At 62.9% G+C, this 14,329-nt stretch overlaps 1 protein-coding gene across 1 annotated transcript; it reads left to right on the top strand.

Moving 5' to 3' along the window:
- Positions 1-4,504: 4,504 nt before the first annotated feature.
- On the top strand, positions 4,505-7,334 carry LIF (LIF interleukin 6 family cytokine). Its single transcript, XM_057410400.1, has 3 exons — positions 4,505-4,620; positions 6,162-6,340; positions 6,495-7,334. Exons 1-3 carry the CDS (start codon positions 4,602-4,604, stop codon positions 6,930-6,932), a joined length of 636 nt encoding a protein of 211 aa, XP_057266383.1. The 5' UTR covers positions 4,505-4,601; the 3' UTR covers positions 6,933-7,334.
- Positions 7,335-14,329: the final 6,995 nt, after the last annotated feature.

The raw sequence follows: 14,329 nt of genomic DNA, 5'->3' as shown, positions 1-14,329 counted from the left end.
CAGTGGGTCTGGTGACCCAGCCTGACTAAGAGCCAGCACCCGCCTGCGCTGGGGCTGCCGGCCCCTGAGAGCATCTTGGAGTGGGATCCTATGAGCCCCACATCCCTGGGAGCTTGGTGTCCCTGTGTGTTCCACGTGTCTGCAAGCTCCATGTCCCTGTGCGCTCCGTGTCTCTGCAAGCTCCGTGCCCTTGGCGTCCCATCAAGCTGTGTGTCCCCACAAGCTCAGTGCCACTGTGCTCACCCCTGGGCTCATCCCTATGCTCTCAATGTCCCCCTGTGTTTGCTTGTCCCCGTGTTGCGCCTCTGTGCTCACTCTTGCACACACGGTGTCCCCGTGCTCTGGGTGTCCCCGTGCTCTGGGTGTCCCCATGCTCATGATGTCCCTGTGCTCTCAGCATCCCCATGTCCTGGGAGAGCCCAGGCTCATCCCTCTCTGCTCAGTGTCCCTGTACCCTCAAGTGTCCCCAGGCCCCTCGGGCTGTGCCAGGCAGGGGCTGGGCTCCAGCCACCACACTGTGACACTGGGTGGTGGCACCCCCCCACCCCCCCATTAATTTATACTGTATTATTTGTGTGGTTTTGTATTTATTGACTCCTGGTGTTAATTTAATGTGTCCCCACAGTGGGAAGAGATATTTAAGGACATGCTTTTAATATATAAATATCTATTTTTGTGATAAATCTTATTTTGTATCAACTGAACGTGATGAGGGTTTATTTATGGGTTTCACTATATTTTGGTACTGTGAGAAGGGCAGAGCCCGGGTCTGTGTAATGGCACAGGAAATAAAGCACTGACATCGGCCCATGGGCCCTGTGTCCCTCTGTCCTGATGTCCCTGTGTCCTGGTGTCCTTGTGTCCTGGTATCCTGGTGTCCCGATATCCCTGTGTCTAGGTGTCTGTGGGCAGAGAGGGGCTGTATTCCGGTGTCCTTGCCCAGCCACATGGTGCAGCATGATCTGGGACCTGGCCTGGCACATGGTGTGGCATGACATGGGATGCAGCACACTATGGGATGTGGCACTTGGTGGGATGCAATATGCGATGACATGGGGCACACAATGGGATGCAGCGCACAGTGGTATGTGGCACATGATGGGATGTGGTACCTGGTGGGATGCAGCATGCAATGACATGTGGCACATGATGGGATGTGGTACCTGGTGGGATGTAGCATGCAATGACATGTGGCACATGATGGGATGTGGTACCTGGTGGGATGCAGCATGCAATGACATGTGGCACATGATGGGATGTGGTACCTGGTGGGATGCAGCATGCAATGACATGTGGCACATGATGGGATGTGGTACCTGGTGGGATGCAGCATGCGATAACATGCGGCGCATGATAGGATGCAGCACATGGCACGGCACAGTGTGGCACATGGCGCTGTGTGGCACATGGCATGTGACGTGGCAATGCACCACATCTCATGGCATGGACTGGCAACACCATTGAAGTGCCATGCGGCAGTGGGGCACAACCCATGTGCCACATGTCACCCAGCCCTGTGTGCAAGTGACCTGGAGCAGCTGAACCAAAGCTCCCTTTGCTGTGGCCACCGCAGGGACCCGGCCACCCGATGCCACCGCTGAGTCAAAAACCCTGAGACCTGGTCATGTGGCCCTGGAGTCACTTGTTCCCCCCTGTGCCGTGTGCCGTGTGCCGGTGCCGTGTGCCGGTGCCCGCGGCTGCCCAGCACCGGCACCGCCTCGCTCAGTCACAGGGAGCATCGGCACCGGGACGGCTGGCACTGCGCTGGCACCGCTGCCGTTGGGGACACAAGGAGGGGGCCACGATGTCACCATGAAGCAGCCCGGGCCGGTTTGCCACGCTGCAGGTGACGGTGCCACCACCCGCCGCTGCACCCCGGCAGCGTGCATGGGCTGCGGAGGGGAGGGCGCAGGTACGTGACCCCCGGGACTGGCCCTCGGGGGGTGAGGGGACACCCAGAGAGGGGCTGGCTGTCACCAGGGCTGCTGCCAGCCCACAGGTCCCCATGGGGACACGCAGGGGGACCCCAGCGCCCATCCCATGGGAAAAGCCACCCCATGGTGGGGACATCCCTTGGGCATAGTCCCCAAGGGTCCTGCCACAGGGACCTGCCACTGGGATGGATGCGTGCCTGGGGGTGACACCAGTGGGGCTCAGAGGGGAGGCACCAGACTCATTCCCTGGCATCCCAACCCCCCCCCCCCCCGTGCAGCCCCAACCCTGGCCCCCAGGGTAGAAATCTGGGGTTCCCCCCATAACCCTAAATGGGGACAGCACGGGATGGGGACCCAGAGGGGACCCAGGAGGGGAGTCTGGGATGGGATGGGGTTGGGGACAGGGCCAGGGGGAGGAGGGCAATTATGGGATGGGGCAGTTCTGGGATGGCTATTGAGGGGACACATAATTACGGGATGAGGATGGAGGGGGCAACTCAGGGATGGGGAGACGAAAGGTCTGGGATGGGGATGGGGTAAGTTCTAGGGTGGGAATAAGGGGACATTTCTGTCTGGGGATGGGGCGAGGGGGGTAATTATGGGATGGGGAGTGTCTAGTTCTGGTCTGGGGCAGCAGGGGGCAGCATGGGGACAGGGATGGGGAGGGGGGGGACAGAGGTGGCCTTGGGACGCTCTGGGCTGGTGCCCATGCTCCTGGGCAGGCTGGGCATGGTGGGGACAGCAGCACAGCAGCGTTCGGTCACTGCCCCCTGCCCGCCCTGCCTCCAGCTCCGCTCCTGAGGTCCCCAAGCCGGGGACACCCCGGGGCCCCCCAGGTTCCCTCTGCTCCCTCCGATGGGGAGGGCTCCCCCCACTTCCCAACCAGCCCCTTCTCCTTGGGACCTATCAGGATCCCCTTCATGCCAGCACCTCATCCCTCGCCCGCATCCCACCTTTCCATGGCACATCCCTGCGAGATCTGCGTAGGGACATTTCTGCCACCAAAGTGATTGGGAAAGGGGACTTTTCCTGGGCATCTCCCCTGTCCAGCCTGGCCTGACCAGGGATTCAGGTTTTCCTATCGGAGCATCCTCCCCTCTAAAGGGAGAACCCTCCTTTTTACCCTGCCATGAAAACCTATTACAAACGAACCCCCAAATCCTTGCCCAGCTCTGGGACATAGCAGCCCTGGGCTGAGGAAATTGTGGGAATGGGCAGCAAATGTCAATCCCTGCACACAGCCGCTCCGAGAACATTCCCTGTTCATTAAGAAACACCCATTCCCGAGCTAATGAAGTGCCATCGGGCATCAGCTCTCTGCCAATAACTGAGGTGCTGCTCGCTGCACCCCAATGAAACCAGGCATGGGCTGCGGGGGCATCCCAGTAAGAACAGACTGGACTGAAATGGGCTGTGGGGCACCAATGCCACCGGTAAACCTGGTTCATCCATGGGGAAACTGAGGCAGGCAGCAGCTACGTGCCCAGCACCCTCGGCCAGCACAGGGGGGTCCTGGTGTCCCCTCGGGGTGCCACACGGGGGACGCCGGGGTCGTGGTGGCTCTTGCATCACCATTCCTCGACTGTCACCGGCGGGTTCACGCTGCCAGGGCACAAACTTGCTAAACCTGATCCAAAGTTTCAGCTGGGCCGTGCCCCTCTGAGGCAGAAAACACACAGAAAATCCATAGAGCAACATCCCCTTTAACCCCTTTTACACCCAACCCGGGGCGCAAACAGCACCCTCGTCCCACAGGACCCCACCTGCTCGGGTGCTCATTTCCATACTGGGTTTAGCACCTTCCCAACCAGCCCAGCGCAGGCAGTGGGGATGGAAGGGTTAACGGGGGGGGGGGGGGGGGGGGGGGCCTGCCCAGCCTCTCCCCCTGGGTGGGTTTGTCCTTTTTCCTCCAGAAAACCCACCCTTTACTCCTGACATTGGTGCCCAAAGGGACAAACCGATGGCGGGATGGGGGACACTGATGCCACCGCATCCACCCCACTGTGAGCGGGGCTCCCGCACCCCTCGGGGGACCCCGACATCACCTTTTACCCCTCCAACCCCCCCCCAAGTCATCTTTATCCCCCCTTCATTATAGCGACTGATGCTGCAGCCGCCGGGGAAGCCCCATCCCGGGGAGGGGGCCCCGGGGGTGAAAGTGCTGGTGGCTCCGTGACTCACGGCCCCGTGTGCTCACATCGCGCCTCGACAGCGGCACCGCGACACCCCCGAACCCCACGTGCGGCCGCTGGCCTCCCTGCGGGACGGGGGCAATCCCCATTCCCCCCCCCCCCCCCCCCCCGTTTCCCTTCCCACCCACATCCCCGCAGCACCTCCCCGGCCCCGTGCGTGAAAAGGATTGAAAAATAAAAGGCAGCAGCCCCCAAAGCCGCAATCCCGGTGACATCAACTTTATCAGAAGTTTATTTCTAAGAATCATTCAGGATTTCCAAAGCCCTCGACTTCCTGATTTTCAGTTTCAATAGAAGTAACGATAGTGGTGCTGCTCCCCCCCGCGTCCCCCCCTCCTCCCCTTTCTTACAACACAGGCTGGCTGCCGGACCGGTATATAAACCCCGAGAAGTCCCCCAGTATGAACATGAATTTCTGAAAACTCCCTCTGCCAACACCAATCCCTATTAAGTCGCTCCCGGGACGCGGCTCACAATGAAGTTCGTGCCGGCAGGTAAAAAGAAAACTCAGCTCTGGTGGGGGGGGATTGTTCCCCCTTTCCCACCCTTCCTTCCCTCTCCCCCCGCTCCTCTTTCCCCGGTGATGCTCGGGCACAGGCGGGTCCCGGGTCGCCGCCGCTGCCAGAGCCGGAGCCAGGGCTCCCGCCACGCCGCGTTCCCCCGGGATGAGCATCTCTGGGAATTGGCAGCCGGGAGCGAAGCGCGGCGCTGGCGCGGTGCAGCCAACATCTGGACACTTATATAACTGGAACCGCGGCCAAGAAACGGGGAAAGAAACCCAAAACGGGGGGGGAATAATTTTCTTTTGGGGCTTTTTTGGGCTTTTTTATACTTTTCCACCCCCCTCCTGCTTTTCCTCCTTCTGCGGCTCCCGGTGCTCTGGACCGCCGCTGCCCCGCAGCGCTGGAGCCATGGGGAGGATGCTAAGTGCAGCAGGGAGCGGATGCTGCCCCAGCAGCGGTGTTGGGGGGTCCTATAGGGCAGCACCCACCCGGCCCCCCCCCCCCCCCATCAGTCCATCCCCTGGCACATGTGTAATGGGCAGAGGGCAGCGGCCAGGGCAAGGGGAGGATGCAATGAGAGGGGCTTGGGGGGGGGGGGGGGGGGGGGGGGGGGTCAGGGCATCTGAATCCCATGGGAAAACCCAGGGAGGGAGGGTCCCCCCCGCCCTGCGCAGGAGGGGGGCGGTGGTGGGCCGGGAATCTCATCACGCCCAGGTAAGTCCTTTCCCACCTGGGCAGGGTAAATAGAACAAGGTTTGAATTACCCGGCGTGGCCGAGGCGCTGGCAAGTGCGGGCAGCTTCGGCTGGGGACGCATCCAGGGCAGCCGGTGCTGGCATCCTGGGGTACCCTGCGCTGGGAATGCCGTGCTCCGGAGGCGCTTGGGCCTCCCTGAGCAGGGATTCTGCTTCGAGGGTTGTGGGGTTGGGGCACCCCGCTCTCACCAGGGTCACCCAGAAGCTCAAGGGTCTCCTTGCTCCGCATCCAGGGATCTCCTGGCTCGTGTCTCTGGCAGCTGCAGCGTCATTCCCGGGGGCTCCTGTTGCCCGTTCCGCAGACAGGGAAACTGAGGCAGGCGCTGGGGCTGGAGCGGGCAGGGAGGGTTTGCCGGAGGCAGGTTTCCTTGCGGGCGCCCCCGGTGAGTCAGCCGGGGCCGGGGTGGGGCCTTGTTCCCGCAGCGCCGGGACAGGGATAACGGAGAGGGAAAGCGCTTTGCATATTTGATCAAACCTAACAGGTCGTCACCGGGCCCCTTGCGAAATGTGGGAATGCCGTGGGGCGCCCCGCCGGGAAGGGAGGCGGGAGAGCGCCTGCCGGGGGGCAGGTGAGGGGCATGGCAGCGGGATGGGAGCCTCTGCACGGCCGGGATGGGAACGTGGGGTCTGCCTTGGACCCCCGGCCCCAGCAGGATGCGGCCCCACTCTGGCTGCACGCCCGGAGCTGGGGACATGCTCAGGGGATGCTCTGCGGTGCCCAGGGACCTCCACCGGCTCGGGCCCCGCCGTGACCTCTCTCTTGCCTCTCCCCCCACAGGCGTCGTGCCCTTCGTGGCCCTGCTCCTGCTGCAGCGGCGGCCGGTGGCCGGGCGGGCGCTGCTGGTGAGCGGCCCCGGCTGCCCGGGCCACGGCTTGTGCCGCTCCAACGTGCAGGAGCAGACCCGCAGGCAGGTTGCGCTGCTCAACGCCACCGCTCAGGACCTCTTCAGCCTCTATGTAAGTGCTGCTCGGGGAGGTTGTGGTCCCCAAACCACCCCTGGGGCTGTTTGTGCATGGATGGGAAGGGCTGGGGACGGTGGCAGGATGTGCCCGGGGGGGGGGGGGGGGGGCGGGCAGGGGACACGGGGATGACGGTGTCCTCTCCTCCCAGCTGAAGTGCCAGGGAGAGCCGTTCAGCAGCGAGACCGACAAGCTCTGCAACCCCGGCAGCGTGTTCTTCCCCGCCTTCCGCGTCAACCGGACGAGCGAGAGGAAGGAGGTGATGGTGGCCATGTACAAGCTCTTCGCCTTCCTCAACGCCTCGCTCGGCAACATCACTCGGGACCAGGAGGAGCTCAACCCCACGGCCAAGGAGCTCCTGGACCGGCTCCACAACACCACCAAGACCACGCGGGGCCTCATCTCCAACCTCACCTGCCTGCTCTGCAAGAACTACAATGTCTTCCAGGTGGACGTCAGCTATGGGGAGAGCTCCAAGGGCAAGAGCACCTTCAAGAAGAAGCAGCAGGGCTGCCAGGTGCTCAGGAAGTACGTGCAGGTCATCGCCCAGGCCGCCCGCATCCTCCTACCTCACCTCAGCCCCCCGTGAGCACCTGCCCCGGCTCCTCTGCCCCGCACCGGCCGCCTCTCAACTCCTATTTATTACCCTGGACCCTGTGCTGGCCCCACCGACCTCTGGCCTTTATCTGCCCCTTGCTGGGGTGAACGTTGCAGCCTGGTGTGTCCCGGGCGGAGCAGAGCTGGGGCCGGCATCCAGCGGGATGAGGCAGCGCATCCCAGAGGTGATGCTGCAGCGCGGGCTGGTCCTGGGATGCATCTCGGCTGTTCCCGTGCTCCATGTGGGGAGCTGTGAGGGGCTGGCGGCAGGGCCAGACTCTGTCCCTCACAGCCGGTGTCCTCCATCCTGGAGAGGGACCCGATGGACATCCCGAGCATCGCCCCAAATCCTCCACTGCCCTGGGAAAAAGGGCTGGGATGAAGGACGCCGGGATGCTGCGGCTGCTGGGGACACCGAGTGCGGGGACCTGCACACCTTGAGGCTGGGCTCTGCCACAAAGGAGCCAAACTGAGGGTACGGGGTGGCCGTGGCAGCTGGGGCTGGGGCTGGGTCCCACCGGCTGGGACAAGGCCACCGCTGGGGACAGAGCCGGCAGCTGCGCTCTGAATGTACCAAGGGCTGTGCACAGCAGAACATGGCCCCGGCGCAGGGACGCGGGGACATGGGGACACGGGGACATGGGGACGGGCCCCAGGCCGGTGGCAGGAGGCGCTGGCTCGCTCCTGGCACCAGAGCGGGCTGTGAGGGTTATTTATTGCCTCGGTGGTAAAGCCCAGCGTGCACCGAGGGCTCCGACCTGGCTTCTAATAATGTTATTAATAATAATAATTAATAATAATTAATAATAAGATTTGTGGTAATATATATAGAGAGAATTCTATTTAAATATTTATTTTTTTATACTTTTTTCCCTCTCTCCCTTTTTTTAAATAAACCAACAGAAACTGACTCCGTTCGGCTTCTCTTTTGCTGGGTTCCCTTCAACTCACCCCCAAACTCCTCTGCTGCTCCTCTGGAACACCCTCAGGGCCAACATAACCCCTCAAGCATCGCAGTGGGTGGGGGGGTCACCATCCCCTGTCCCCCTGCTCCTTCTTCCTCTCCCATCTCCTATGGGAGGCCTGACTGTGAAGGCGTTTTCTAGGGAAGGCGGGGTGGGGGGCTAATGCTTAAACTGACATTTCCCAGCTGCTCAAAAGCACCAGGAGGGTGCAGGAAGCATCGTGGTGCAGGGACCATGATGGTGTGGGGATTATCACAGTGCGGGGAGCATTGTGGTGTGGGGAGCATGTTGGTGCAGGGACCATCATGGAGTGGGGACCATCACGGAGTCGGGACCATCACAGCATGGGAAGCATCATGAAATGGGGAACATCATGCAGTGGTGAGCACCATGGTGTGGGAAGCATCGTGATGCAGGGATCATCATGGCATGGGGAGCATCACGGTTTGGGGAGCATCACAGCATGGGGACCATCGCAGCGCAGGCACCACGGCGGTGCAGGGAGCTGCGCTCTGGCAGTGCCTGGGGGTACTGGGAACCGCTGGAGCTAGCTGGGAAGAGGCAGAGGGAGGAGAGCAAGTGTGTGCGGGTTGGGGGGGGTCAGATAAAGTCCCAGCCGCTTCCCAGGCAGCCCTGGGAGAGGCTCAGCAAAGCTTCTCCATAGCCAAGACCACCAAAGGCTCCAGCAGTGCCCCGGTGCTCGGCGCGGCTCGGCGGGGCTGTATCGGTTAACAAGAGCCTGATTATACAGGAGACGTTGGAGCAGGATGATGAAATTTTCCTCCTCCTCCGGAGCCCTCGGGCCTGGGGCCAAACCTCCCAGGCATGAGACAGCAAGCGGATGAGCTAAGATCCTGTGTGATCATCTCTGTGTCTCGGAGGAGCCCAGACCAACAAAAATCATCACAAAGATGCAAAAGTCCCCCCCCCCGAACCCCTCTTGCTCTCCCCCAAGGGGTCAGGCTGCCCACAGCATCCCCCAGCTCCTATGGGAGGTGTTATGGCATCTGTTTGTCTCCAAACTGGCCCCACCATGGGCAGCCGTGTGCCACACCAGACCGATGGGTGACAGCAGAAGGAGCAGTGTCCAGCTCCATCCTGACCCTGCTCATGGTGGGATGTGAGCCCCAAACCAGCACCAGCTTCCCTGTTCCATAGAGGAGGCGCATGGGGAACACCCCCAGTGGGTACCAGGCAGGTTGTGGGGGTTTCTTCCATCACCTCATCCTGCCACCAGGGAAGGGACCCTGGGTGTCCCCAGTGCCACTGCCCTGGAGGGTGCCCGGATTGCAGCCAGTCTGTGGGACCCATTTCCTGCCTGCACCGCGACATAAGGTGTCCTCAAAGCAATACAGCCACCCCTGAGCCACAGGGATGGGGCCAGGCAGAGCAGCGGGAGGGGTGAGCACCAGCTACTTGGCATGGGCATCATGCAGCAGGGCCAGGTCCTGCAGCACTTGCCAGCACCACTCCAAGGTCACCACATCTCGTGTCTGGGGATGCTAGGGTGTCCCCATGGCCATCACTGCCATGGCTGCCGTACGGCAAACATCCTGCGTGCTGCATGTGAACACACGCACCTCAGCCCGGCGGGTGCCCGGGGCAGCCACCGCTGATGCGGCTGCGGGGACTCAAGGGGTGTCAGCGGCCGGGGCTGGGGTCGCGCCCTGCGGGGCTGGGCCGGGCGAGCAGCGAGGAGCGGAGCACATCTGCATTTCTCACGCTTGCGTTCAGCGGCCCTGCTCCTCCAGATGGCAAAAATAAATAAATAGAATAAATCAGCCCCTCCTGACACAAATCGGGAACCCGCGCCCGGGCTCCGCGCTTCATGAGTCCCTCTGGAAGGCAGTCAAACACAGGCGAGGACAATGGGTTCACTTCTCCCCTGTGCCGGGTCATTCCCAGTTAAGACTCATTAGCAGCGGGCGGGGATTAACTCTTCCTTCCCTGGGAACGCGGCTCCTGCCGCAGCGAGGACGAGACCCGCGCCCTCCCCACAGCCCCCGCCCTGGGGTGCGAGGTTGGGGCTGGAGGCAGCCCCTGCTCGTGCCGTCTCCATCCTGCGAGCCAGGACGGCGGCCCCGCTCCCAGCGGCCATCCCAGCCTCGGCAAGAGGGAAAGGGCTCTCCATGACCTCAGCCAGCGCCGATCCCACCCAGCCGGCCCCGGCGGAACCGGGCCAGCCCCCGCGCCGGGCTGCGAGCGCCGGGGTGGGGTGGGGGGGGAACCGGCAGGACCCCGTGAGCGCTTCCCCTCCGGCCCCGGGGCTGGAGGAGCCGCTTTGGCCGCGGCAGAGCCGCGGAGGCTCCGGGAGCCGCTCGCTGCGGTGGGAGCGCCGCTGACACCGGGGCGCTCTGACCAGAGCCCGGCTGCGGGTCAGCGCTGCCTCAGGGAGCGCGGTACGTGAGGAGCCGCGGTGAAGTCAGTGCCGCTGCCTGGGTGTGACGGGCTGACCTCAGCCCTTGGCCCCGCGGCGCGGATCATGTGCTGCCTGACGCCGCACAACCCGGCCGGACGGGTCCGTGCCGCTGCCCCCGGACACCGGCCAGACCGGACTTGCCATCCGCGGGCTGCAGGTGCGGGGCTTGAGCTTCACATCCTCCCCCCCCGCCCCGTGGGTACCCTGCGGTGCAGCAGCAGCAGCAGCATCCCAGCTGGGGCCGGGCCGGGATGGGACATCCCATGGAAGAACCCGTTCGGAGCATCCCACCTTCCCCCGTGTCCACCCGGGCTGGGGTCGGCCCCGTTGGTGCCCACATCAGAGCCCCTTCGCCATTCGAGACTTAGCCCCGAGGCTTCATATTTGGGATCGGCGGGTCCCGATCAGGCCCCTGACCCCAAGCCGGGTCCCAGCAGGTCCCTGGGGAGGGGAACATCGTGTCCACAGCGCAGGCGGCAGCTCTTCCCCACCGTCCCAGGCTGGCCACCAGCCCGAGCACGGAAAGGCGAGCGGAGCCCATCTGAAACGCATTCATCCCCGGGCACGGCTGCTGCAATAGCAGATGCTCCTGCGTGGCCCTGACCACATCAGAGCGCGGCGGGCTGGGAGCCGCACGTTCACATGGGAAGAAACAGCCCTTGCCCCAAAGCGGGGACCAGCCGTGACGAATAAACAAGACAATGGCTGCAGGCGAGACGAGCGCAGCCCCTGCCGCAGGACCCGGCTCCCGGAGCCGCCGCCGTGCCCGGCAGGGGACTTGGCACGGGCCGGCCAGCGCCGGGGGGAGCCCAGGGGCCGCATCCGGACCCCCCGGCGGAGCAGTGGCTGTGTGACACGGCTGGAGCGCGGCGCTGCCCCCACCACGGATGACACATCCCGGCGGCCCCCAGGGACCCTCGGCGGCAGCTTTGCTCAGCAAGTGTTTAGTCTCACAGTGAGCGAGCCTGGAGCGGGGTCAGAGGCAGCCGGAGAGGCCTCTCCTTGCTGCACCTCAGCTGCAGAGGGCTTCGGGGACCCTTCTCCATCAGCCTCCATCAAGGGTGGGATTCGCTGCCTTGGCTTTTGACAGGAGTGAAGGGCAGGTGTCTGCTGGTGGGGGCTACCCCAGCACAGCTTTCATTCAGTCACAGAATCCCAGCCTGGTTGGGGTTGGAAGGGACCTTAAAGCTCCTCCAGCTCCAACCCCTGCCACGGGCAGGGACCCCTTCCACTAGAGCAGCTTGCTCCAAGCCCCTGTGTCCAACCTGGCCTTGAACACTGCCAGGGATGGGGCAGCCACAGCTTCTCTGGGCACCCTGTGCCAGCGCCTCAGCACCCTCCCAGGGAAGAGCTTCTGCCTAAGAGCTCATCTCAGTCTCCCCTCTATTGCCCTCAGACAGCCCTGGGTGCTCTCTTCACTGATGGAGGACCCTTGCTAAATGGGAGAAACCAGTGACATCCCATGAAGATGGTGGGGAAGGATCAGCTCCAGGTCCAAGCAGGAGCTTGGTGCCCAGGGTCCCCAGAGCCAGGGTGACATGGCACACCGAGGGGCACGTACCACTGGAGCCCCACATGCTATGCCTGCTGACACAGCTCATGGTCCCTGGCCCTGGAAAGCAAAGGGGGTTGTGCCATGCTTGGCTGCAGCTCAGCGTGCCCTGGTGGGAAGATGAGCCTTGGCCATCATCCTTCCCACTGGGACAGGGAAGAATGTGGAAAACCATCAAAAGCGGCGGAGATTCCTGGAGAACCAGAGCAAATGGAGAGCAGAGATCTCTGTTGCTGTTAAAGGGAGATGGCAGAAGGGAACAGCCATGACCCCGGCTGGATCTACCGGCCTCTGAGGTGTTCAGCTCCTCTTGGGTCTCCCCAGGCTCTCCAAGCCCAGCAAGAGGCAGCACCTCCAGCCCAACAGCACCTAAAACTTGGGGATGCCCAACCCTGTAGCACTTCCAGCACCCAGCCTCAGCAGGACCCCACCACTGGGACCCCCTGCCCACGGCAGCAGCAGGGCAGTGACCAAGCCCCGATGGGCACCTTGGTGTCCCCACTGAACATGGCTGCACCTCACCGCGGTGCTAAGCTCACGGCAAGGGTGCGCCCAGAGAAGCTGTGGCTGCCCCATCCCTGGCAGTGTTCAAGGCCAGGTTGGACACAGGGGCTTGGAGCAAGCTGCTCTAGTGGAAGGGGTCCCTGCCCGTGGCAGGGGTTGGAGCTGGAGGAGCTTTAAGGTCCCTTGAACCCAAACCAGGCCGGGATTCTGGGATTCAATGGTGCCAAGCATCCCCCCAGCTCTCGCTGCCTCTGGGTACGTTTCAGGGCCTGAGGAGCTGACCCATGACTCTGTTGCAGCAAAATGAAGCTGGGGGACAGCGCTGCCCAGCTCGGGGCACGCTCCCCTCTCCCCGGCCGCTGGCTCCCTGGGGCTGTCTGCTCACAGGACACGGGGTGCGTGCAGCCCCGATGGGCGAGCGCGGGCACGCCTGCGGCTGCAAACCGCGGCTGAGCGAGGAGGCCCGAGGCTGCAGAGATCGGAGGTTCCTGCGGGTCTTGCGGAGACCTGAGCTGCCGAGGAGCCAGCCCCAAGCGAGCCCCCACGGCAGCACGGAGGCTGCAGCCTGAGCCCAGCCTTTACCAGCCACCGGAGAATCTCCTCCTCCGCAGCCGGGTGCCGCGAGGCACGAACCTGCCAGGAACGCTGCTCCTGACTCATCCTCTGCTCCTAGAAGGGCTCCTGCTCTCCTTCTTCCCAGCCCGGCATTTCCCACATGGGCTCTGCACCTGACTGAGGGGCAGGGAGGGCAGCGCCGGGTGGGCGAAGTGAGATGTCTGCCGGGTTTCGGGATGGGGCTTTCCATACGGAAGCTGTGGTTGCCCCACCTTGGTGCTGCCAAACACCCCACCTGGGTGCTGCTGTACGTCAGCCTCAGGTGAGGCAGCGGTGGCTCTCCCTGGTACCCAACACCACAGCTCCACTGGTTCCCAGCACTCCGGTTCCACTGGTTCCCATCACCTGGCACCACCAGTCCCCATCACCTTGGCACTGCCGGTCCCCATCATTCCTGGTGTACCACCAGTCCCCATCACCCTGGCACTGCCGGTCCCCATCATTCCTGGTGTACCACCAGTCCCCATCACCCTGGCACTGCCAGTCCCCATCATTCCTGGTGTACAACCAGTCCCCATCACCCTGGCACTGCCGGTCCCCATCATTCCTGGTGTACCACCAGTCCCCATCACCCTGGCACTGCCAGTCCCCATCATTCCTGGTGTACCACCAGTCCCCATCACCTTGGCTCTGCCGATCCCCATCATTCCTGGTGTACAACCAGTCCACATCACCCTGGCACTGCCAGTCCCCATCATTCCTGGTGTACAACCAGTCCCCATCACCCTGGCACTGCCGGTCCCCATCATTCCTGGTGTACCACCAGTCCCCATCACCTTGGCTCTGCCGATCCCCATCATTCCTGGTGTACAACCAGTCCCCATCACCCTGGCACTGCCAGTCCCCATCATTCCTGGTGTACCACCAGTCCCCATCACCTTGGCTCTGCCGATCCCCATCATTCCTGGTGTACCACCAGTCCCCATCACCCTGGCACTGCCAGTCCCCATCATTCCTGGTGTACCACCAGTCCCCATCACCTTGGCTCTGCCGATCCCCATCATTCCTGGTGTACAACCAGTCCACATCACCCTGGCACTGCCAGTCCCCATCATTCCTGGTGTACAACCAGTCCCCATCACCCTGGCACTGCCGGTCCCCATCATTCCTGGTGTACCACCAGTCCCCATCACCTTGGCTCTGCCGATCCCCATCATTCCTGGTGTACAACCAGTCCCCATCACCCTGGCACTGCCAGTCCCCATCATTCCTGGTGTACCACCAGTCCCCATCACCTTGGCTCTGCCGATCCCCATCATTCCTGGTGTACCACCAGTCCCCATCACCCTGGCACTGCCAGTCCCCATCATTCCTGGTGTACAACCAGTCCCCAT

This window comes from Pezoporus wallicus, unplaced genomic scaffold (genome assembly GCF_028554395.1).
Source record: "Pezoporus wallicus isolate ANWC-B61680 ecotype Strahan unplaced genomic scaffold, APGP_CSIRO_Pwel_v1 contig_8226, whole genome shotgun sequence".
Lineage (NCBI taxonomy): Eukaryota > Metazoa > Chordata > Aves > Psittaciformes > Psittacidae > Pezoporus > Pezoporus wallicus.
Note: the sequence above shows the minus strand (reverse complement) of the source record. Positions and strands in the feature narration are given on the sequence as shown.